Source organism: Petromyzon marinus, chromosome 59, assembly GCF_048934315.1.
Source record: "Petromyzon marinus isolate PM22_M1 ecotype Great Lakes invasive population chromosome 59, UKy_Petmar_22M1.pri1.0, whole genome shotgun sequence".
NCBI classification, from domain to species: Eukaryota; Metazoa; Chordata; class Hyperoartia; order Petromyzontiformes; family Petromyzontidae; genus Petromyzon; species Petromyzon marinus.
In genome coordinates this window covers 7118029-7144098 of record NC_133725.1, presented here as the reverse complement: position 1 = coordinate 7144098, position 26070 = coordinate 7118029, and the positions used below count along the sequence as shown (strand labels likewise).

The window sequence follows — 26070 nt, the reverse complement described above, 5'->3', positions numbered from 1 at the left end:
TCATAATGGCCGTGTCAGAGACACTGAGACCCTGGGTTCAACACTGGGTCTGAGTGTCTCTCTCTCAGGGGGTTCACGGTGGCCGTGTCAGAGACACTGAGAGCCTGGGTTCAACACTGGGTCTGGGTGTCTCTCTCAGGCGGTTCACGATGGCCGTGTAAGAGACACTGAGAGCCTGGGTTCAACACTGGGACTGGGTGTCTCTCTCTCTCGCTCAGGGGGTTCACGATGGCCGTGTCCGAGACACTGAAAGCCTGGGTTCAACACTGGGTCTGAGTGTCTCTCTCAGGGGGTTCACGATGGCCGTGTCAGAGACACTGAAAGCCTGGGTTCAACACTGGGTCTGGGTCTCTCTCAGGGGTTTCACGATGGCCGTGTCAGAGACACTGAGAGCCTGGGTTCAACACTGGGTCTGGGTGTCTCTCTCTCTCTCTCAGGGGGTTCACGATGGCCGTGTCAGAGACACTGAGAGCCTGGGTTCAACACTGGGTCTGGGTGTCTCTCTCTCAGGGGGTTCACGATGGCCGTGTCAGAGACTCTGAGAGCCTGGGTTCAACACTGAGTCTAGGTGTCTCTCTCAGGGGGTTCATAATGGCCGTGTCAGAGACACTGAGACCCTGGGTTCAACACTGGGTCTGGGTGTCTCTCTCTCAGGGGGTTCACGATGGCCGTGTCAGAGACACTGAGAGCCTGGGTTCAACACTGAGTCTAGGTGTCTCTCTCAGGGGGTTCACGATGGCCGTGTCAGAGACACTGAGAGCCTGGGTTCAACACTGGGTCTGGGTGTCTCTCTCTCAGGGGGTTCACGATGGCTGTGTCAGAGACACTGAGAGCCTGAGTTCAACACTGGGTCTGGGTGTCTCTCTCTCAGGGGGTTCACGATGGCCGTGTCAGAGACACTTAGAGCCTGGGTTCAACACTGGGTCTGGGTGTCTCTCTCTCTCAGGGGGTTCACGATGGCCGTGTCAGAGACACTGAGAGCCTGTGTTCAACACTGGGTCTGGGTGTCTCTCTCAGGTGGTTCACGATGGCCGTGTCAGAGACACTGAGAACCTGGGTTCAACACCGAGTCTGGGTCTCTCTCTCAGGGGGTTCACGATGGCCGTGTCAGAGACACTGAGAACCTGGGTTCAACACTGAGACTGGGTGTCTCTCTCTCTCAGGGGGTTCACGATGGCCGTGTCAGAGACACTGAGACCCTGGGTTCAACACTGGGTCTGGGTGTCTCTCTCAGGGGGTTCATAATGGCCGTGTCAGAGACACTGAGACCCTGGGTTCAACACTGGGTCTGAGTGTCTCTCTCTCAGGGGGTTCACGGTGGCCGTGTCAGAGACACTGAGAGCCTGGGTTCAACACTGCGTCTGGGTGTCTCTCTCAGGCGGTTCACGATGGCCGTGTAAGAGACACTGAGACCCTGGGTTCAACACTGGGTCTGGGTGTCTCTCTCTCAGCGCGTTCACGATGGCCGTGTCAGAGACACTGAGAGCCTGGGTTCAACACTGGGTCTGGGTGTCTCTCTCTCAGCGCGTTCACGATGGCCGTGTCAGAGACACTGAGAGCCTGGGTTCAACACTGGGACTGGGTGTCTCTCTCTCAGGGGGTCCACGTTGGCCGTGTCAGAGACACTGAGAGCCTGGGTTCAAGCCCTGGGTCTGGGTGTCTCTCTCACTTAGTCACTCACCCACCCACTCTCTCACCTACCCAATCACTCACCACGATAACCACAAATGACCACAACAACCACCGTGTTAAGTCGTTTATTAATGACAGCAGTAGCGAGCGATAGTGCACTTATTTACACCACGAGCGGGACAAAGACACACACAGAGAGACACACAGACACACACAGACACACACACACACACAGACACACACAGAGACACACACACACAGACACACAGAGACACACACACAGACACACAGACACAAACAGAGACACACACACACAGAGACACACACACAGGGAGACACACAGACACAGAGAGACACACAGACACAGAGAGACACACAGACACAGAGAAAAACACAGAGACACACACAGAGACCCACACAAACACACTCACACAGATAAACAGAGATCCACACACACAAACACAGACACATACAGAGACCCCCACACACACAGACACAGAGACACACACAGACAAACACAGAGACCCACACACACACAAACACAGACACACACAGAGACCCACACAGACACAGAGACACACACACAGACAAACACAGAGATCCACACAAACACACTCACACAGACAAACACAGAGACCCACACACACACACACAGACAAACACAGACACACACAGAGACCCACACACAGACAAACACAGAGGCATAGAGAGACACACACAAACACAGAAGACACAAAGACCCACACACACTCACAGAAGTCACACACTCACAGAAGACCCACACTCACAGAAGACACACACTCACAGAAGACCCACACTCACAGAAGACACACACTCACAGAAGACCCACACTCACAGAAGACACACACTCACAGAAGACACACAGACAGACATCTTTACCAGCACGTGGACACTTCAGACAAAGTACCAAACCAACATTGTACAGCGACTACTAACCACTCACTAACAACACGAACCACTGACTACTGACTACGAACGACCACTGACTAGTAGACGGAATATGTACACACAGACACACACACACAGACACACACACACAGGCACGCAGATACACACACATGCACACGAGATAAAGACAAAGATTCCCCGTGTAGCCTGTGACAGGCTGTAGGGGCAAGTGCTGTTAGCGAGCACCACCTATGAAGGCTACCGGCACGGCACACAGAGCGAGTGGTGTGACCAGCACCACCACGCCCGGCCGCCTTTGTCTCCCCAGTGGCGATGTTTACTACGCTACACCGCACCAGGTACTCATTTGAGGCTGAGTCGACCTAGGGGAGGCCCAGGACCGGTTCAGAGAATCGTTACTGGGTGTGGTGTTGGCCATGAGCGGGAATCGAACCCGGGTCGCTGGGTTCATAGCGCGGCGTAGCGCTAACCACTACACCCACCACTCCCCACACACACACACGCACAGACACACACAGACACACACACACAGACAGACACACAGACACACACACAGACACACACACAGACACACACACAGACACACACACAGACACACACAGACACACACAGACACACACACAGACACACAGACACACACACACAGACACACAGACACAGACACACAGACACACACACAGACACACACAGACACACACATACAGACACACGCACAGACACACACACAGACACACACACAGACACACACACAGACACACACACAGACACACACACAGACACACACAGACACACACAGACACACACACACAGACACACACACAGACACACACAGACACACACACACAGACACACACACAGACACACACACAGACACACACACAGACACACACACAGACACAGACACACACACAGACACACACACAGACACACACACAGACACAGACACACACGCACAGACACACACACACACAGACACACACACAGACACACACACACACAGACACACACACACAGACACACACACACAGACACACACACACAGACACACACAGACACACACACAGACACACACGCACGCACACCGTCTAAAGTGCGCTGAGTTCACGACTTGAGGCGTGGATATTTTGGCGATTTCACCCGGACACAAAAAAATGTTTTTTTAAACCAAAAGAAGCCACCCAAGAGAACGGTCCCCCGTGTAGCCTGGTCAGGACACACACACACATAGAGCACACACACATAGAGCACACACACACAGAGAACACACACACACACATAGAGCACACACACACACAGAGGGCTGTGTGTGTGTGTGTGACCAGGACACACACACAGAGGGCTGTGTGTGTGTGTGACCAGGACAAACACACACAGAGGGCTGTGTGTGTGTGTGACCAGGACAAACACACACACAAGGGGTGTGTGTTTGTGTGTGTGTGACCAGGACACACACACACACAAGGGGTGTGTGTGTGTGACCAGGACACACACACACACAGGGCTGTGTGTGGTGTGTCCTGGTCACACACACAGAGGGCTGTGTGTGTGTGACCAGGACAAACACACACACACAAGGGCTGTGTGTGTGTGTGACCAGGACAAACACACACACACAGAGAGGGCTGTGTGTGTGTGTGACCAGGACACACACACACACAAGGGGTGTGTGTGTGTGGTGTGTCCTGGTCACACACACACACAGAGGGCTGTGTGTGTGTGTTACCAGGACACATCACACACACACAGCCCTTGTGTGTGATGTGGTGTGACCAGGACACATCGCACGCAAGCCCGGCCGCCTTTGTCTCTCCCCCAGTGTCCATACACTCACACACAGCTACAGCTAAAGGTTCCCCCCTATCCCAGGTAGCCTCTGCAAGGGCTCTAGGGGCAAGTGCTGCTAGCAGCAGCAGCAGCGGCGGCGTCTGCTGTGACACCCACAGACAGAACCCGGCCGCCTTTGTCTCTCCCCCAGTGGCGATGTTCACCGCCACCGCCACCACTGCACCAGGTCCTCGTTTGAGGCTGAGTCGACCTAGGGGCATGAGGCGCGGGACGGTGGTGGTGGTTGTGGTTGTGGTGGTTGTGGTGGCTCCACACTCACCCGCTCACCATCATCACCACCGTTACCATCATCACCATCATCATCACTACAATCACCACCACCATCACACAACTACCACCGGCGTCTCCACCACCATCACCACCACCACCATCATCACTACCACCACCACCATTACCATCATCACAACCACCACCATTAGCCACCACCACCATCATCACTACCACCACCATTAACCACTACCACCACCACCATTACCATCATCACAACCACCACCATTAACCACCACCATCATCACTACCACCACCATTACCATCATCACAACCACCACCATTAACCACCACCATCATCACTACAACTACCACCACCATTACCATCATCACAACCACCACCATTAACCACCACCACTATCATCACTACTACCACCACCACCACCATTACCATCATCACAACCACCACCATTAACCACCACCATCATCACTACCACCACCATTACCATCATCACAACCACCATCATCGCCACCACCACAAAAGCTCACACAGCGGACACAGCCGAAGCGAACCCAATAAATAAATAAATAATACCCAAAAAGCGCACAACCCAGAGACCACCACAACCACCACAACCTCTAAAACCACCACAACCACAACCTCCACAACCACAACCACCACAACCCCCACAACCTCTACAACCACCACAACCACCACAACCACCACCACCACCACAACCTCTACAACCACCACAACCACCACAACCTCTACCACCACAACCACCACAACCACCACAACCACCACAACCTCTACAACCACCACAACCTCTACAACCACCACAACCACCACAAACTCTACCACCACCACCACCACAACCTCTACAACCACCACAACCACTACAACCACCACAACCACCACAACCACCACAACCTCTACAACCACCACCTCTACAACCACCACCACTACAACCACCACCTCTACAACCACCACCTCTACAACCACCACCACTACAACCACCACCACTACAACCACCACCTCTACAACCACCACCTCTACAACCACCACCACTACAACCACCACCACTACAACCACCACCTCTACAACCACCACCACTACAACCACCACCACTACAACCACCACCTCTACAACCACCACCACTACAACCACCACCTCTACAACCACCACCTCTACAACCACCACCACTACAACCACCACCACTACAACCACCACCTCTACAACCACCACCTCTACAACCACCACCACTACAACCACCACCACTACAACCACCACCTCTACAACCACCACCACTACAACCACCACCACTACAACCACCACCTCTACAACCACTACCACTACAACCACCACCTCTACAACCACCACCTCTACAACCACCACTACTACAACCACCACCACTACAACCACCACCTCTACAACCACCACCTCTACAACCACTACCACTACAACCACCACCTCTACAACCACCACCACTACAACCACCACCTCTACAACCACCACCTCTACAACCACCACCACTACAACCACCACAACCACCTCTACAACCACCACCACAACCTCTACCACCACAACCACCACCACTACAACAACAACCACCACCACCTCTACCACCACCACCACAACCACCACCACCACCTCTACCACCACCACCACAACCACCACCACCACCTCTACCACCACCTCTACCACCACCACCTCTACCACCACCACCACAACCACCACCACCACCTCTACCACCACCTCTACCACCACCACAACCTCTACCACCACCACCACCACTACAACCATCACCACCACCACAACCACCACCACCACCACCACCTCTACCACCACCACAACCTCTACCACCACCACCACTACAACCATCACCACAACCTCTACCACCACCACCTCAACCACCACCACCACCTCTACCACCACCTCTACCACCACCACCTCTACCACCACCACCACTACCACCACCTCTACCACCACCACCACCTCTACCACCACCTCTACCACCACCACCACTACCACCACCTCTACCACCACCATCACAACCACCTCTACCACCACCACAACCTCTACCACCACCACCACTACAACCATCACCACCACCACCTCTACAACCACCACCACCTCTACCACCACCTCTACCACCACCTCTACCACCACCACCACCTCTACCACCACTACCTCTACCACCACCACCACTACCACCACCACCACCACCACCTCTACCACCACCACCACTACCACCACCACCACCTCTACCACCACCACCTCTACCACCACCACCACGGAGTTCCTGAAACCGCAGTGGCAGCGTCTTGCCACGCGGTGGCGGTCGATTGAGTGGGGGGTGGGGGTGGAATGGCAGAGGGGGGTGAGGGGAGGGGTGAGGGGTGAGAGGAGGCTGCCCAATTATTGAACCGTCACGCGTACGTCATCACTCAGACTGCACCATCCAATCAGCTGCCAGGAAAAAAAATAACCCCCACGCAAGATGGCCGCAGGCGGCCAACTCCCCCCCCATGCAACATGGCCGCCGTGAGGTCATAACCCCGACTTAAGCAGCCAATCAGCTGCCAAGAAAGCCCCCCACGCAAGATGGCCGCCGTGGCACCGTCATAACCCCGACTTGAGCAGCCAAACAGCTGCCAGGAAAAAACAAAACCCCCACGCAAGATGGCCGCAGATGCCACCACCCCCCGCCCCATGTAACAATGGCCGCCGTGGTAACGTCATAACCGCGACTTCAGCAGCCAATCAGCTGCAAGAAAATCTCCCCCCCCCCCCCGACGCAAGATGGCCGCAGATGCCACCACCCCCCCTACGGAAGATGGCCACCAGGGTTACGTCATAATCCCGACTTGAACAGCCAATGAGCTACCAGGAAAAACACAAACCGGCCAATATTAACAATCACGTGATGCAAACAATAAAAACGATGCAGCGTCTCGCGCTTAGCTTATTCTTTAAAAAAAAAAAATTACTTAACCTTTTAAATCTTGATTTTTAGAGCTTTCGTGACTGCAGGAATCCACACACTTTGAATCATTTCGGTAAAGTCACGTGGGTAGAAAAATAAAATAAAATGATAATGATGATGATTTACTCGTGTTGCAATCGAAACGCCGCGCGCTATTATTTAATTCATTATTTATCTACCCACCACGTGACTTTACCGACAGACTCAACCGGGTACTTATTCCTGCGGCCGCCAAAGCTTAAGAGTTTAACGAGTTTAAGCTTAAGAGTTTAACGTCGTTCACGACGTTCCCATGGCAACGCCCGCGGGTGTCGCGATCGAAACGTCGTCCGTAAATGACGTCACCTCCTCCTCGTCACGTGGCGTCACAAAGAGTCAGACCTCCCCACTTCAAATATGACGTCACAAAGAGTCAGACCTCCCACCCCCCACCCCCACCTCAAATATGACGTCACATAGAGTCAGACCTCCCACCCCCCCCACCTCAAATATGGCGTCACAAAGAGTCAGACCTCCCACCCCCCCACCTCAAATATGACGTCACAAAGAGTCAGACCTCCCACCCCCCCACCTCAAGTATGACGTCACAAAGAGTCAAACCTCCCACCCCACCTCAAATATGGCGTCACAAAGAGGCAGACCTCCCACCCCCCCACCTCAAGTATGACGTCACAAAGAGTCAGACTTCCCACCCCACCTCAAATATGACGTCACAAACAGTCAAACCTCCCACCCCACCTCAAATATGGCGTCACAAAGAGTCAAACCTCCCACCCCCCACCACCTCAAATATGACGTCACAAAGAGTCAGACCTCCCACCCCCCACCACCTCAAATATGACGTCACAGAGTCAGACCTCCCACCCCCCCACCTCAAGTATTACGTCACAGAGTCATACCTCCCACCCCACCTCAAATATGGCGTCACAAAGAGGCAGACCTCCCACCCCCCCACCTCAAGTATGACGTCACAAAGAGTCAGACTTCCCACCCCACCTCAAATATGACGTCACAAACAGTCAAACCTCCCACCCCACCTCAAATATGGCGTCACAAAGAGTCAAACCTCCCACCCCCCACCACCTCAAATATGACGTCACAAAGAGTCAGACCTCCCACCCCCCACCACCTCAAATATGACGTCACAGAGTCAGACCTCCCACCCCCCCACCTCAAGTATTACGTCACAGAGTCAAACCTCCCACCCCACCTCAAATATGGCGTCACAAAGAGGCTGACATCCCACCCCCCCACCTCAAGTATGACGTCACAAAGAGTCAGACTTCCCACCCCACCTCAAATATGACGTCACAAAGAGTCAAACCTCCCACCCCCTCAAATATGGCGTCACAAAGAGTCAAACCTCCCACCCCACCTCAAATATGGCGTCACAAAGAGGCTGACATCCCACCCCCCCACCTCAAGTATGACGTCACAAAGAGTCAGACTTCCCACCCCACCTCAAATATGACGTCACAAAGAGTCAAACCTCCCACCCCCTCAAATATGGCGTCACAAAGAGTCAAACCTCCCACCCCACCTCAAATATGGCGTCACAAAGAGTCAAACCTCCCACCCCACCTCAAATATGGCGTCACAAAGAGTCAGACATCCCACCCCCCCACAAGTATGACGTCACAAAGAGTCAGACTTCCCACCCCCACCTCAAATATGACATCACAAAGTCAGACCTCCCACCCCCCCTCAAATATGACGTCACAAAGAGTCAAACCTCCCCACCCCCCCTCAAATATGACGTCACAAAGAGTCAAACCTCCCCCACCCCCCACCACCTCAAATATGACGTCACAAAGAGTCAGACCTCCCACCCCCCCACCTCAAGTATGACGTCACAAAGAGTCAAACCTCCCACCCCACCTCAAATATGGCGTCACAAAGAGGCAGACATCCCACCCCCCCACCTCAAGTATGACGTCACAAAGAGTCAAACCTCCCACCCCCCCACCTCAAGTATGACGTCACAAAGAGTCAGACTTCCCACCCCACCTCAAATATGACGTCACAAAGAGTCAAACCTCCCACCCCCTCAAATATGGCGTCACAAAGAGTCAGACATCCCACCCCCCCACCTCAAGTATGACGTCACAAAGAGTCAGACTTCCCACCCCCACCTCAAATATGACATCACAAAGTCAGACCTCCCACCCCCCCTCAAATATGACGTCACAAAGAGTCAGACCTCCCACCCCCCCACCTCAAATGACGTCACAAAGAGTCAGACCTCCCCCACCCCCCACCACCTCAAATATGACGTCACAAAGCTCTGCCCCACCCCCACCCCACCCCGACATATTTCCACATAGAATATCAAGCGGGCTTCGCATCAGCTTGAAACCATCGTCGATGCTGTAGCACGTGCTTGACGTGGCGCCGACGAGGCCGTAGGAGTGTTGCTAGAACAATCCTAGATTGTCATTGAGAGCTGGGAATTTTGATGTGACGTCACGTCTCTCAAACCCCCCCCCCCACCCACGTCACTCATCGTCACGCATGTCTGACCCCCACACACCCCCAGGTGCGTGACGTCATTTATGGCCATTTCATGAGTGTCCAGGACCACACGGCGTGACAAGCCGTCCCAATGCGAACAATTTGTGGATTCTTATCTTGTGGGGGTGACTTTGTGGGGGTGACTTTGTGGGGGTGACTTTGTGGGGTGACTTTAAGGATTCTTATCTTGTGGGGTGACTTTGTGGGGGTGACTTTGTGGGGTGACTTTAAGGATTCTTATCTTGTGGGGGTGACTTTGTGGGGTGACTTTGTGGGGTGACTTTGTGGGGTGACATTGTGGGGGTGACTTTGTGGGGTGATTTTGTGGGGTGACTTTGTGGGGTGACTTTGTGGGGTGACTTTAAGGATTCTTATCTTGTGGGGGTGACTTTGTGGGGTGATTTTGTGGGGGTGACTTTGTGGGGTGACTTTGTGGGGGTGATTTTGTGGGGTGACTTTGTGGGGTGACTTTGTGGGGGTGACTTTGTGGGGGTGACTTTGTGGGGTGACTTTGTGGGGGTGACTTTGTGGGGTGACTTTGTGGGGTGACTTTAAGGATTCTTATCTTGTGGGGGTGACTTTGTGGGGTGACTTTGTGGGGGTGACTTTGTGGGGTGACTTTAAGGATTCTTATCTTGTGGGGGTGACTTTGTGGGGGTGACTTTGTGGGGTGACTTTAAGGATTCTTATCTTGTGGGGGTGACTTTGTGGGGGTGACTTTGTGGGGTGACTTTAAGGATTCTTATCTTGTGGGGGTGCCTTTGTGGGGTGACTTTGTGGGGTGACTTTTGTGGGGGTGACTTTAAGGATTCTTATCTTGTGGGGGTGACTGTGTGGGGTGACTTTGTGGGGTGACTTTAAGGATTCTTATCTTGTGGGGGTGACTTTGTGGGGTGACTTTGTGGGGGTGACTTTGTGGGGTGACTTTAAGGATTCTTTTCTTGTGGGGGTGACTTTGTGGGGTGACTTTGTGGGGGTGACTTTGTGGGGGTGACTTTGTGGGGTGACTTTGTGGGGTGACTTTGTGGGGGTGACTTTGTGGGGTGACTTTGTGGGGTGACTTTGTGGGGGTGACTTTGTGGGGGTGACTTTGTGGGGGTGACTTTGTGGGGGTGACTTTGTGGGGTGACTTTGTGGGGGTGACTTTGTGGGGTGACTTTAAGGATTCTTATCTTGTGGGGGTGACTTTGTGGGGTGACTTTGTGGGGGTGACTTTGTGGGGGTGACTTTGTAGGAGTGACTTTGTGGGGTGACTTTGTGGGGTGACTTTGTGGGAGTGACTTTGTGGGGTGACTTTGTGGGATTTATGAAGGGGTCACAGAGAGACCAACACCGTCTGAATCGGTCTGTAATGAGGAAGGGCACTGATGATGGGTTGTTGATAGGTGTGTGTCTGTCTGTGTGTGTGTGTGTCTGTGTGTGTGTCTGTGTGTCTGTGTCTGTGTGTGTGTGTCTGTGTGTGTCTGTGTGTCTGTGTGTGTCTGTGAGTGTGTGTCTGTGTGTGTGTGTCTGGATGTGTCTGTGTGTGTGTGTGTCTGTGTGTGTCTGTGTGTGTATGTGTGTCTGTGAGTGTGTGTCTGTGTGTGAGTGTGTGTCTGTGTGTGTGTGTCTGTGTGTGTGTGTCTGTGTGTGTGTGTCTGTGTGTGTGTGTGTCTGTGTGTGTCTGTGTATGTGTCTGTGTGTGTGTGTCTGTGTGTGTGTCTGTGTGTCTCTGTGTCTGAGTGTGTGTCTGTGTGTCTCTGTGTGTCTGTGTGTGTCTGTGTATGTGTGTCTCTGTGTGTCTCTGTGTGTCTGTGTGTCTCTGTGTGTCTCTGTGTGTCTCTGTGTGTGTGTCTGTGTCTCTGTGTGTCTCTGTGTCTGTCTCAGTGTGTCTGTCTCCATCTCTCTCTGTCTCTTTGTCTGTGTCTCCGTGTCTCTGTGTCTCTGTGTGTCTTTGTGTGTCTGTGTCTCTGTGTGTGTCTGTGTCTCTGTGTCTCTGTGTGTCTCTGTGCCTCCATCTCTCTCTGTCTCTGTGTCTCCCTCTCTCTCTATACCCTCTCACCCACCCTCTCACCCACCCTCTCACCCACCCTCTCACCCACCCAACCACCCACCCAACCATCCACTCACTCACTCACCCACTCACTCACCCACCCACTCACCCACCCACTCACTCACACACCCACTCACTCACACACTCACCCACTCACTCATTCACCCACTCACTCACTCACCCATTCACCCACTCACTCACCCACTCACTCACCCATTCACCTATTCACCCACCCACTCACCCACTCACCCACCACCCACCCACTCAACTCAACAAGATATTTGCGGGTTTTTTTAAGGTCAAGTCGACCTAGAGGCGAGACGCGAAATGGGCTACACACACCACGTGCCGCAGCTGCCCCATGATGATGGTGATGGTGGTAGTGATGATGATGGTGGTAGTGATGATGATGATGGTAGTAGTGATGATGGTGGTAGTGATGATGGTGGTAGTGATGAGGTGGTGATGCTGATGATAGTGGTGATGGTGATGATGATGCTGATGATAGTGATGATTGCAGTGATGATCATTGTGATGATGATGGTGGTAGTGATGATGATGGTGGTAGTGATGATGATGGTGGTAGTGATGATGGTGGTAGTGATGATGGTGATGATGATAGCGATGATGATGGTGGTAGTGATGATGGTGGTAGTGATGATGGTGGTAGTGATGATGGTGATAGTGATGATGATGGTGGTAGTGATGATGATGATGGTGGTAGTGATGATGGTGATGATGATGGTGATGATGATTGTGATGATTGTGATGATGATGGTGACGCTATGGCCATCAGCCAGAATTGACAAACATATACACAGAACTATGTACACAGACAAAGATCCCCCGTGTAGCCTTGAAACGGGCTGTCGGGGCAAGTGCTGTTAGCGAGTAGCAGCACCTATGACAACCACGGCCGACTCCCGGCCGCCTTTGTCTCTCCCGTAGTGGGCAATGCTTTGACTACACACGACACCGCTATTCCAGAGACTCAGCTGAGGCCGAGTCGACCGTGGTGCTGGTGGTGCCAATCGAACTCCTCGTCTCTAACAACAACAGCAGCAGCAGCAGCAGCTTGGCTAAGTGTTCGGCTGAGGCTTGAATGGGGTTAAGATAGACCCGGGGTTTAGGGTTGGGCATCACTGTAGGGGTTAGTGGGCAGGGTTTAGTGGTCAGGGTTTAGGGTTTAGTGGGCAGGGTTTAGTGGTCAGGGTTTAGGGTTTAGTGGGCAGGGTTTAGTGAGCAGGGTTTAGAGTTTAGTGGTCAGGGTTTAGGGTTTAGTGGTCAGGGTTTAGTAGGCAGGGTTTAGGGTTTAGTGGGCAGGGTTTAGTGGGCAGGGTTTAGTGGTCAGGGTTTAGTGGTCAGGGTTTAGTGAGCAGGGTTTAGGTTTAGTGAGCAGGGTTTAGGGTTTAGTGGTCAGGGTTGAGGGTTTAGTGGCCAGGGTTGAGGGTTTAGTGGTCAGGGTTGAGGGTTTAGTGGCCAGGGTTGAGGGTTTAGTGGTCAGGGTTAGGGTTTAGTGGTCAGGGTTTAGGGTTTAGTGGTCAGGGTTGAGGGTTGTGGCCAGGGTTTAGGGTTTAGTGGTCAGGGTTTAGGGTTTAGTGGTCAGGGTTTAGTGGTCAGGGTTTAGGGTTTAGTGGGCAGGGTTTAGGGTTTAGTGGTCAGGGTTGAGGGTTTAGTGGCCAGGGTTGAGGGTTTAGTGGTCAGGGTTTAGGGTTTAGTGGTCAGGGTTTAGGGTTTAGTGGGCAGGGTTTAGGGTTTAGTGGTCAGGGTTTAGTGGGCAGGGATTAGGGTTTAGTGGTCAGGGTTGAGGGTTTAGTGGCCAGGGTTTGTTTTAGTGGTCAGGGTTTAGTTGTCAGGGTTTAGGGTTTAGTGGTCAGGGTTTAGGGTTTAGTGGTCAGGGTTTAAGGTTTAGTGGGCAGGGTTTAGGGTTTAGTGGTCAGGGTTTAGGGTTTAGTGGTCAGGGTTTAAGGTTTAGTGGGCAGGGTTTAAAGTTTAGTGAGCAGGGTTTAGGTTTTATTGGTCAGGGTTTAGGGTTAAGTGATCAGGGTTTAGGGTTTTGTGGTCAGGGTTTAGGGTTTAGTGGTCAGGGTTTAGTGGGCAGGGTTTAGGGGTTTAGTGGTCAGGGTTTAGGGTTTAGTGGTCAGGGTTTAGGGTTGTGGTCAGGGTTTAGGGTTTAGTGAGCAGGGTTTAGGTTTAGTGGTCAGGGTTGAGAGTTTAGTGGTCAGGGTTTAGTGATCAGGGTTTAGGGTTTAGTGGTCAGGGTTTAGTGGTCAGGGTTTAGGTTTAGTGGGCAGGGTTTAGGCTTAGTGGTCAGGGTTGAGGGTTTAGTGGCCAGGGTTTATGTTTTAGTGGTCAGGGTTTAGGGTTTAGTGGTCAGGGTTGAGGGTTTAGTTGTCAGGGTTTAGGGTTTAGCGGTCAGGGTTTAAGGTTTAGTTGTCAGGGTTTAGGGTTTAGTGGTCAGGGTTTAGGTTTTATTGGTCAGGGTTTAGGGTTTAGTGGGCAGGGTTTAGGGTTTAGTGGGCAGGGTTTAGGGTTTAGTGGTCAGGGTTTAGGGTTTAGTGGTCAGGGTTTAGGGTTTAGTGGTCAGGGTTTAGGGTTTAGTGGGCAGGGTTTAGGGTTTATTGGTCAGGGTTTAGTGGGCAGGGTTTAGGGTTTAGTGGGCAGGGGTTTAGGGTTTAGTGGGCAGGGATTAGGGTTTAGTGGGCAGGGTTTAGTGGTCAGGGTTTAGTGGGCAGGGATTAGGGTTTAGTGGTCAGGGTTGAGGGTTTTAGTGGCCAGGGTTTAGGGTTTAGTGGTCAGGGTTTAGGGTTTAGTAGTCAGGGTTTAGGGTTTAGTGGTCAGGGTTTAGGGTTTAGTGAGCAGGGTTTAGGTTTAGTGGTCAGGGTTTAGGGTTTAGTGATCAGGGTTTAGGGTTTAGTGGTCAGGGTTTAGGGTTTAGTGGTCAGGGTTTAGGTTTAGTGGGCAGGGTTTAGGTTTAGTGGTCAGGGTTGAGGGTTTAGTGGCCAGGGTTTATGTTTTAGTGGTCAGGGTTTAGGGTTTAGTGGTCAGGGTTGAGGGTTTAGTTGTCAGGGTTTAGGGTTTAGTGGTCAGGGTTTAAGGTTTAGTTGTCAGGGTTTAGTGGTCAGGGTTTAGGTTTTATTCGTCAGGGTTTAGGGTTTAGTGGGCAGGGTTTAGGGTTTAGTGGGCAGGGTTTAGGGTTAGGTATGAATGTAGGGTTTAGGGTTAGGTATCAATTCATGGTTTAGCTTTGGGATTTAGTGGTTTGGGGCTTTATGATGTGGGATTATCAATAGGTTTGTACGTTACAGTTATGGGTTTGGCCTTAGGGTCGGGGTTTGGGTTAAAGGTTAGGTAGAGAATAGGGATGAGTGAATGACCTCACAGCTGAATGACCTCACAGCTGAATGACCTCATAGCTGAATGACCTAACAAGTGACCAGCCAAATGACCTCACAAACGAATGACCTCACAGCCGAATGACCTCACAGCCGAATGACCTAACAAGTGACCAGCCGAATGACATCATAGCCGAATGACCTCACAAACGAATGACCTCACAGCCGAATCACCTCACAGCTGAATGACCTAACAAGTGACCAGCCGAATGACCTCACAGCCGAATGACCTCGCAGCCGAATGACCTCGCAGCCGAATGACCTCGCAGCTGAATGACCTCACAGCTGAATGACCTAACAAGTGACCAGCCGAATGACCTCACAGCGAAATGACCTCACAAATGACCTCACAGCCGAATGACGTCACAGCCGAATGACCTCACAGCTGAATGACCTCATAGCTGAATGACCTAACAAGTGACCAGCCAAATGACCTCACAAACGAATGACCTCACAGCCGAATGACCTCACAGCCGAATGACCTCACAGCCGAGTGACCTAACAAGTGACCAGCCGAATGACATCATAGCCGAATGACCTCACAAACGAATGACCTCACAGCCGAATCACCTCACAGCTGAATGACCTAACAAGTGACCAGCCGAATGACCTCACAGCCGAATGACCTCGCAGCCGAATGACCTCGCAGCCGAATGACCTCGCAGCTGAATGACCTCACAGCTGAATGACCTAACAAGTGACCAGCCGAATGACCTCACAGCCAAATGACCTCACAAATGACCTCACAGCCGAATGACGTCACAGCCGAATGACCTCACAGCTGAATGACCACAGTCGAATGACCTCACAAACGAATGACCTCACAGCCGAATGACCTCACAGCCGAATGACCTCACAGCTTAATGAGCGACTGGGTGAGTGAGCAACTGAGTGAGCGACTGAGCGACTGACTGAGCGACTGACTGAGCGACCGAGTGGGCGACTGAGCGACTGAGTGGGCGACTGACTGAGCGACTGAGTGGGTGACTGACTGAGCGACTGACTGAGCGACTGACTGAGCGACTGACTGAGCGACTGACTGAGCGACTGACTGAGCGACCGAGTGGGCGACTGAGCGACTGAGTAAGCGACTGAGTAAGCGACCGACTGAGCAACTGACTGAGCGACTGAGTGGGCGACTGAGTGGGTGACTGAGCGACTGAGTGGGCGACTGACTGAGCGACTGAGTGAGCGACTGAGTGGGTGACTGACTGAGCGACTGACTGAGCGACTGAGTGGGCGACTGAGTGGGTGACTGAGCGACTGAGTGGGTGACTGAGTGGGTGACTGAGCGACTGACTGAGCGACTGAGTGGGTGACTGAGTGGGTGACTGAGCGACTGAGTAGGTGACTGAGTGGGTGACTGAGTGGGTGACTGACTGAGCGACTGAGTGACTGACTGAGCGACTGAGTGGGTGACTGAGTGGGTGACTGACTGAGCGAGTGTCTCACAATCAGCCGTAGGATTCGCAGCTCCAATGTTCCGGGCCGGGCCCTTCGTCAGCTGAGACAAACGCCTCCTCATCATCATCATCATCGTCATCATCCTCTCTCTCCTCTTTGTCATCATCATCAGGAGCAGTGCCATCAGCATCACGACAACCACCATCACCGCCACTACCACCATCACGACCATCACCACCACGGCATCCATCACCAAGATCACCGCTACCGACATCACCACCACCTGATCGAACCCCACAGCCACTACCAACACCATCACCACTACCAACACCATCACCACCACCATCACCACCACCACCATCACCACCACCACCATCACCACCACCACCACCATCACCACGGATTGCGTTGTAGTCACTTCCGTTGCTGCTCCATGCTGCCGCTGCTGCCGCTGCTGCTGATGATGCTGCTGATGATGCTGATGATGCCGATGATGCTGCCGCTGCTGCTGATGATGCTGATGATGCCGCCGATGCTGCTGTCATTGTGCTATCCTGATGCTGCTGTTGCTGACGCTGATGCTGCTGCTGCTGATTCTGCTGCTGCTGCTGCTGCTGCTGATTCTGCTGTTCACGGCGCCGACTTCGACTCCGATTCCTCCTCCTGCTGCCGCTGATGCCGCTGATGCCGCTGCCGGTGCCGCTGATGCCGCTGCCGGTGCCGCTGTTTGCCACGACCGTTGCCGCCTCGGTTGTGGCGGTTGTGGGGGCAGTTGCCGCGGTTGCGGTGGTTGCGGTGGTTGCGGTGGTTGCGGTGGTTGCGGTGGTTGCGTGGCTGATGAGCGGGGGGTAGGCGAGGTGGAAGCGCCGCTGCAGCTGGAGGAGCTCTCGAGGAGGCGGGAAGCCAACGTCGAGGTGCAGGAGCAGCCCGCTCAGCCACTCCTCCATGCGGGAGAAGGGCGGCCTGAAACGACGGACGCCGGGGTTATGTGGGGGTGGGGGTTAGGGGGTGTGGGGGATAGGGGGTGTGGGGGATAGGGGGTGGGGGTTAGGGGGTAAGGGGTGAGGTCGTGTGATTCGTAACCGTGACCCCGTCTCTCTGTCTCCCTCGTCTCTGTCTCTCTGTCTCTCTCCCAGTGTCTCCCCACCCCCCGTGTCTCCCAGTGTCTCTCAACGTCTCCTTGTCTCCCTCTGTCTCCCTCTGTCTCCCTCTGTCTCCCTCTGTCTCTCTCTGTCTTTCTCTGTCTCCCCGTGTCTCTCTCTGTCTCTCTCTCTCTCTGTCTCTCCCTGTCTCTGTCTCTCTCTCCCCCCCTGTCTCCCAGTGTCTCCCCGTGTCTCCCAGTGTCTCTCTCTCTGTCTCCCAGTGTCTCCCAGTGTCTCCCCGTGTCTCCCCGTGTCTCCCCGTGTCTCCCAGTGTCTCCCCGTGTCTCCCAGTGTCTCCCAGTGTCTCCCAGTGTCTCTCTCTGTCTCCCAGTGTCTCCCTGTGTCTCCCAGTGTCTCCCAGTGTCTCTCTCTGTCTCCCAGTGTCTCCCAGTGTCTCCCAGTGTCTCCCCGTGTCTCGCCGTGTCTCCCCGTGTCTCCCAGTGTCTCCCCGTGTCTCCCAGTGTCTCTCTCTGTCTCCCAGTGTCTCCCTGTGTCTCCCAGTGTCTCCCAGTGTCTCCCCGTGTCTCCCAGTGTCTCTCTCTCTGTCTCCCAGTGTCTCCCGTGTCTCCCCGTGTCTCCCAGTGTCTCTCTCTGTCTCCCAGTGTCTCCCCGTGTCTCCCAGTGTCTCCCAGTGTCTCCCCGTGTCTCCCAGTGTCTCCCCGTGTCTCCCAGTGTCTCCCCGTGTCTCCCAGTGTCTCCCCGTGTCTCCCAGTGTCTCCCAGTGTCTCCCAGTGTCTCCCAGTGTCTCCCCGTGTCTCCCAGTGTCTCCCAGTGTCTCCCAGTGTCTCTCTCTGTCTCCCAGTGTCTCCCTGTGTCTCCCAGTGTCTCCCAGTGTCTCCCCGTGTCTCCCAGTGTCTCTCTCTGTCTCCCAGTGTCTCCCCGTGTCTCCCAGTGTCTCCCAGTGTCTCCCCAGTGTCTCCCCGTGTCTCCCAGTGTCTCCCCGTGTCTCCCAGTGTCTCCCAGTGTCTCCCCGTGTCTCCTAGTGTCTCCCCGTGTCTCCCAGTGTCTCCCCGTGTCTCCCAGTGTCTCCCCGTGTCTCCCAGTGTCTCCCCGTGTCTCCCAGTGTCTCCCCGTGTCTCTCTCTGTCTCCCAGTGTCTCCCCGTGTCTCCCAGTGTCTCCCCGTGTCTCCCAGTGTCTCCCAGTGTCTCCCCGTGTCTCCCAGTGTCTCCCCATGTCTCCCAGTGTCTCCCAGTGTCTCCCCGTGTCTCCCAGTGTCTCCCCGTGTCTCCCAGTGTCTCCCCGTGTCTCCCAGTGTCTCCCCGTGTCTCCCAGTGTCTCCCCGTGTCTCCCAGTGTCTCCCCGTGTCTCCCAGTGTCTCCCCGTGTCTCCCAGTGTCTCCCCGTGTCTCCCAGTGTCTCCCCGTGTCTCCCAATGTCTCCCCGTGTCTCCCAGTGTCTCCCCGTGTCTCCCAGTGTCTCCCCGTGTCTCCCAGTGTCTCCCAGTGTCTCCCAGTGTCTCCCCGTGTCTCCCAGTGTCTCCCCCGTGTCTAACAGTGTCTCCCAGTGTCTCCCAGTGTCTCCCAGTGTCTCTCTCTGTCTCCCAGTGTCTCCCTGTGTCTCCCAGTGTCTCCCAGTGTCTCTCTCTGTCTCCCAGTGTCTCCCAGTGTCTCCCAGTGTCTCCCCGTGTCTCGCCGTGTCTCCCGTGTCTCCCAGTGTCTCCCCGTGTCTCCCAGTGTCTCTCTCTGTCTCCCAGTGTCTCCCTGTGTCTCCCAGTGTCTCCCAGTGTCTCCCCGTGTCTCCCAGTGTCTCTCTCTCTGTCTCCCAGTGTCTCCCGTGTCTCCCCGTGTCTCCCAGTGTCTCTCTCTGTCTCCCAGTGTCTCCCCGTGTCTCCCAGTGTCTCCCAGTGTCTCCCCGTGTCTCCCAGTGTCTCCCCGTGTCTCCCAGTGTCTCCCCGTGTCTCCCAGTGTCTCCCCGTGTCTCCCAGTGTCTCCCAGTGTCTCCCAGTGTCTCCCCGTGTCTCCCAGTGTCTCCCCGTGTCTCCCAGTGTCTCCCAGTGTCTCCCAGTGTCTCTCTCTGTCTCCCAGTGTCTCCCTGTGTCTCCCAGTGTCTCCCAGTGTCTCCCCGTGTCTCCCAGTGTCTCTCTCTGTCTCCCAGTGTCTCCCCGTGTCTCCCAGTGTCTCCCAGTGTCTCCCCGTGTCTCCCAGTGTCTCCCCGTGTCTCCCAGTGTCTCCCAGTGTCTCCCCGTGTCTCCTAGTGTCTCCCCGTGTCTCCCAGTGTCTCCCCGTGTCTCCCAGTGTCTCCCCGTGTCTCCCAGTGTCTCCCCGTGTCTCCCAGTGTCTCCCCGTGTCTCTCTCTGTCTCCCAGTGTCTCCCCGTGTCTCCCAGTGTCTCCCCGTGTCTCCCCGTGTCTCCCAGTGTCTCCCAGTGTCTCCCCGTGTCTCCCAGTGTCTCCCCATGTCTCCCAGTGTCTCCCAGTGTCTCCCCGTGTCTCCCAGTGTCTCCCCGTGTCTCCCAGTGTCTCCCCGTGTCTCCCAGTGTCTCCCCGTGTCTCCCAGTGTCTCCCCGTGTCTCCCAGTGTCTCCCCGTGTCTCCCAGTGTCTCCCCGTGTCTCCCAGTGTCTCCCCGTGTCTCCCAGTGTCTCCCCGTGTCTCCCAGTGTCTCCCCGTGTCTCCCAATGTCTCCCCGTGTCTCCCAGTGTCTCCCCGTGTCTCCCAGTGTCTCCCCGTGTCTCCCAGTGTCTCCCCGTGTCTCCCAGTGTCTCCCCGTGTCTAACAGTGTCTCCCCGTGTCTCCCAGTGTCTCCCCGTGTCTCCCAGTGTCTCCCCGTGTCTCCCAGTGTCTCCCCGTGTCTCCCAGTGTCTCCCCGTGTCTCCCAGTGTCTCCCCGTGTCTCCCAGTGTCTCCCCGTGTCTCCCAGTGTCTCCCCGTGTCTCCCTCTGTCTCTCTGTCTCCCTCTGTCTCTCTCTGTCCCCCCGTGTCTCCCAGTGTCTCCCTCAGTCTCTTCCTGTCTCTCCCAGTCTCTCCCCGTGTCCCCCCGTGTCTCCCCACCCCCCGTGTCTCCCCGTGTCTCCCCACCCCCAGTGTCTCCCCGTGTCTCCCCGTGTCTACCTCTGTCTCTCTCTGTCTCTGTGTCTCTCTGTGTCTCTCTCTGTCTCTCTCTGTCTCCCCGTGTCCCCCCGTGTCTCCCCACCCCCCGTGTCTCCCCACCCCCACCCCCACCCCCCGTGTCTCCCCACCCCCCGTGTCTCCCCACCCCCACCCCCCGTGTCTCCCCACCCCCCGTGTCTCCCCACCCCCACCCCCCGTGTCTCCCCACCCCCACCCCCCGTGTCTCCCCACCCCCCGTGTCTCCCCACCCCCACCCCCCGTGTCTCCCCACCCCCACCCCCCGTGTCTCCCCACCCCCACCCCCCGTGTCTCCCCACCCCCCGTGTCTCCCCACCCCCACCCCCCGTGTCTCCCCACCCCCACCCCCACCCCCCGTGTCTCCCCCCCCTCTCCCCCCACCGGTTCTCTGGCTCCAGGTCACAGCACAGCGCCGCCAGGGGGAAGAACCCAGTGGGTGGGGGTGGGGGGGGGCTGTGGGGTGGGGAGGGGGGGGGCGGGGCTCCTCCCCCCGCCCCCCCGCCCCCCCCCACCCTGGCCCCGCCCCCCCCGCCCGCGTGGCGCTCGCAGAAGGCGCGGACGTTGAGGCCAAAGTCGGCGCTGCGGGGAAGGAAGTCGGGGTCGGCGTTCACCCGGCCAATTATCTACACGGGGGAGGGGGAGGGGGGGGGGGAGGGGGGAGGGGGAGGGGGGAGGGGGGAGGGGGGAGGGGGGGGGGAGAGAGGGGGGAGAGAGGGGGAGGGGGGGAGAGGGGGGAGAGAGGGGGGAGAGAGGGGGAGAGAGGGGGGGGGGAGAGAGGGGGAGAGAGGGGGGGAGGGGGGAGAGAGAAGGGGGGGGGAGAGAGGGGGGGAGAGAGGGGGGGAGAGAGGGGGGGAGAGGGGGGGGGAGAGAGGGAAGAGAGAGGGGGGGGGAGAGAGGGGAGAGAGGGGGGGAGGAGAGAGGGGGAGGATGGAAGACAGTGGGGGGAGGGGATGGGGGGTGAGTGAGTGAGCGATTGAGTGTGTAAGTGTGAGTGTGTAAGTGTGTGTGTGAGTGTTATATATATATGGTGGGGAGTGATAGTGTAGCAGTTAGCGCGCTGCGCTATGAACCTGGCGACCCGGGTTCGATTCCTGCTCACGGCCAACACCGGTGGCGATTATCTGAACCGGTCCCGGGCCTCCCCTAGGTCGACTCAGCCTCAAATGAGTACCTGGTGAGGTGTGTAAACATTGCCACTAGGGAGACAAAGGCGGTCGGGCGTGGTGCTGGCCACCCACCCCCTCGTGTACCGTTCCGGCCTTCATAGGTGCTCGCTAACAGCACTTGCCCCTACAGTCTGTTAAGGCTATATGGGGGATCTTTGATCTTTGTTATATACTTAACTCGCGGTTTAGTGGTAATTAATTGAAGGTGGAGGGGTTACCAGCCCCTCGCACCCGTCCAGAGCCCCCGTTTAGCCCCTGTGGTGGACACAGACGCCATGAGGGGAGGAGCCAATCAAAATTGGACCTCCCCCCACAGCACTGTCCACGACCGAGTTGCCCGTCCGGCACCGCGAGGAGGTAGGGGGTTGTTTTTCCGGAGATTGAATATCTACTCTCGGGGCTACTCCAGAAACAACGAAAAACCACTACGGGTGGCCACGTGGAATGTTCGAACGCTCACTGCAGAGGAGAGGCTGCCACTCCTCTGTCGGGAGCTGGAACGGTTTCGCCTGGATCTATGTGGCATTCAGGAGATCCGGTGGACTGGCTCTGGCTCCTGCCACCATGAGGGGTGGACAGTCCTCTACTCGGGGCAGCAGACTGCCAAACAACAGGGTGTGGCTCTTCTTTTGAACAAAAGAATGAAGGGGGCGTGGGAGCGTGGCGGTGAGGTGTGGGAAGCTGTAAGCCCCAGGCTACTTTGGGCTCGCCTTCCCATCAACCGGAGGCGAGGAATGGTGGTCGTGGTTACTTATGCCCCCACCGAAGATGAACATCCGTGGAGGGATGCAGGCAAAGCCGATGAGTCAGATGCCTTCTATGACCTCCTGTCACAGGTGCTGGCTAAAGTGGCCCCTCGGGATAGAGTCATCATGTTGGGTGACTTCAATGCCCGAGTTGGTCATGATACTGGCACCTGGTCTGGAGTGATTGGAGGGCATGGGCCAGATCAGCTCAATAACAACGGTAGGAGGCTGCTAGATTTTTGTGCAGCCCATGGGCTTGTAATTACCAACACGCTGTTCCGGCATCGGCACATCCACACAACATCATGGATGCATGCCGGGTCCAAGCAAGAACATCTGCTGGACTACATAGTGACGGACCAGCGGATGCGAGCCCATGTCCTTGACACCAGGACCTACCTTGGAGCTGATCTGCCCTCTGACTATCGACTAGTCAACTGTAAGATCCGCCTGCTATTCTTTCACTCCGGTGGTGGGTGTACACCCAGGATCCCATTCAAACCCTTAGTGGCCTGGTCTCAGTTATCTGATGAAAGTTGCAAGCGAGAATTTCATCATCGCTTGCGGCTGGGATTGGCATTGTCCCCCAATCCCCCTGATGTCGAGGGGATATGGGCAAGGTTTAGGACTGTGACTCATGCAGCTGCAATGGCTGCTTTGGGTACGTGGTCCAGACCTCCCCAGAGACCCTGGCTGACAGAGGAGGTGTTCAGGATGATTGAGAAAAAGCGACAGGCCCACTGTCATCAGCTACAGAATCCCACGTCAGAGAATGAGGAGGCTTACCGCAGCCTTCGCTCGGAGGTTCGGAGAGCCGAGAGGCGCTGCAAGGATGGGTGGTGGTTGCGGGTTGCTGAGGAGATGGAGTCTGCCTCAGTGGCCCGCGATCACAAATCTCTATTGAACTCCATCAAAACAGTAACCTGCAGCACCACACCTATTACCATCATTAGGGGAAAAAAACGGTGATCCAATCTCCGACCCCCAGGAACAGGTTTGCAGATTTGCTGAGCATTTCTGTGAGGTACTGGGGGAGGGAAAATCCCTCAGCCAGGAAAACATCGTGGCACAAAGTGAGGATGACCCTGCTGAGGCTGCGGTGCCTCAAATATTAGAAGTCACCCCCTGTGAGTGGCTGGCTGAGGTGCCATCTGTTGAGGAAGTACTGAAGGCGATCCGGAGTCTGAGACCAGGAAAGGCAGCGGGCAGAGATGATCTCCCAAGCGAAATGCTGAGGGAGGGTGGCGTTTGTGCACAGACTGCCCTATATGACATCATAACAACAGTCTGGACCACTGGACGGGTTCCGCAGGATTGGAAGGATGCCCTGGTGGTCCCCCTCTTTAACAAGGGGGGCCGTACAGACTGTAACAACTACAGGGGCATCTCACTCCTCAGTGTGCCGGGAAAGGTCCTGGCAAGGATTATTCAACATCGCCTTGCTTGGAGCCCCAATGCGGTTTCAGGAAAGGGCGGTCCTGCAGAGATGCCATTTTTTCTATCCATCTGCTACAGCAGAGGTGTAGGGAATTCCAACAAGACCTATATCTCTGCTTTATTGGCCTGGTCAAAGCCTATGATACCATCAGTAGGCCCTGGGCTCTGGGTTGTTCTTGGTGCTTTCGGAGTCCCTGACCCTCTGCATGAAGGACCTTCATGATGGCGAGCGGGCCCGGGTAAAACTACGTGGCCGGGAGTCAGAGCCATTCCCTGTACACCTTGGGGTGCGACAGGGATGTTCTCTGGCTCCCAGAATATTAAACATCTATTTTGACCACATAGTTCGTGAAGCCTTCAATAGCTGTACCGGGGAAATCTCCATTTGGTACAGATATAATGGGAGGCTGATCGATGCCTGGGTGCAGTCAAGGGATGGCTGCCTATTGCTCAACCATGTTATGTATGCTGATGATTTGGTAATAGCTGCTCATTCAGAGGAGGAGTTGGAGACGCTGCTGCTGAAACTGGAGTGTGCCACCAAGAGATGGGGCCTTACCATCAGCCCCACCAAAACTAAGCACCTGCCTGGGTATTTTGTACCATCGGACACTCCACCCCCACAACTCCCAATTGGTGATGGGGCAGTTGTGGAGAGAGTGGAGAGTTTACCATACCTTGCCAGTGTGCTCATGACCAGCTCCGGTTTAACAGCAGAGGTCTCACTCCGAATCAGTCGAGCAGCAATATCTTTTCATCGGTTGCGTAACGCTGTGTGGAAGCTACCTGGTCTGTCGCTCCGCACTAAGCTTCAGGTCTTCTCAGCCACGGTCATTCCCTCCCTTCTCTACGCTTGTGAAACGTGGACCCCCCTAATGCAACATCTTCGCCGGTTAGAAACATTTAGGCTAGCCTGCCTACGATCCATCCTGGGTTTAACCAGTCTGGATTGTGTGAGCTCACAAATCCTTGAAAGATCTGGACAAAGTCCCATTGGTGAGCTCCTCCGGCAGGCAAGGCTGCGTTGGCTGGGTCATGTAGCCCGCATGCCCAGCCAACGCATGCCGAAACAGCTTTTGTTCGGCCGGATTGAGGGGGCAAAATGGGCACGGCACGGGCTAGAGAAGAGATGGAGTGATGTGGTACAGGAGGACGTGGAGCTGAGTGGACTTGCCGATGACCGGTACCAGCGGTGTCAAGATCGTCCTCTATGGAGGAGGCTCATGAAGGATGCTACTGGGCAGTTGGAGTCAGTCGCCCTCCAGCAACAACAACGGAGGGTGGAGGAGCGACGCTCACAACAACGAGCGGAGCGCCGGGTGGCTAAAGCACAGCAGGTTGGCACAGTAGGGGGTACAGGTGGTGCATCAGCCAGTCATCTCAGTCGTCTCAGTCAGTCGACCCGTGGCACCTGCTGGGTCTGCCCCGTGACCTCCTGCCAGCGGGCGTTCGACACTTCACGTGGCCTCAAGGTGCACATGTCCTGGCACAGGAGTCGTGGTGACGTCACCGCCACTTAGTGGCGAATGGCGGTTGTTGTTGAGTGTGTGTGTGTGTGAGTGAGTGTAAGCGA

The 26070-nt window shown here is 55.3% G+C and overlaps 2 protein-coding genes across 2 annotated transcripts in view; both read right to left on the bottom strand.

Moving 5' to 3' along the window:
• Positions 1 to 1741: 1741 nt before the first annotated feature.
• Positions 1742 to 26070, bottom strand: part of LOC142905835 (uncharacterized) — a 112004-nt gene continuing 87675 nt past the window's right edge. Inside the window, exon 2 of the mRNA XM_076053058.1 lies at positions 1742 to 7946. Within this exon, the coding sequence (XP_075909173.1) occupies positions 5138 to 6718 (1581 nt within the window). The 5' untranslated portion in view covers positions 6719 to 7946 and the 3' untranslated portion in view covers positions 1742 to 5137. The remainder of the gene's footprint in view (positions 7947 to 26070) is intronic.
• Positions 12423 to 26070, bottom strand: part of LOC142905810 (uncharacterized) — a gene marked incomplete at its 5' end in the record, with an annotated part of 48497 nt that continues 34849 nt past the window's right edge. Inside the window, 2 exons of the mRNA XM_076052948.1 lie at positions 12423 to 17906; positions 21530 to 21771. Coding sequence (XP_075909063.1) covers positions 16994 to 17906; positions 21530 to 21771 — 1155 coding nt within the window. The remainder of the gene's footprint in view (positions 17907 to 21529; positions 21772 to 26070) is intronic.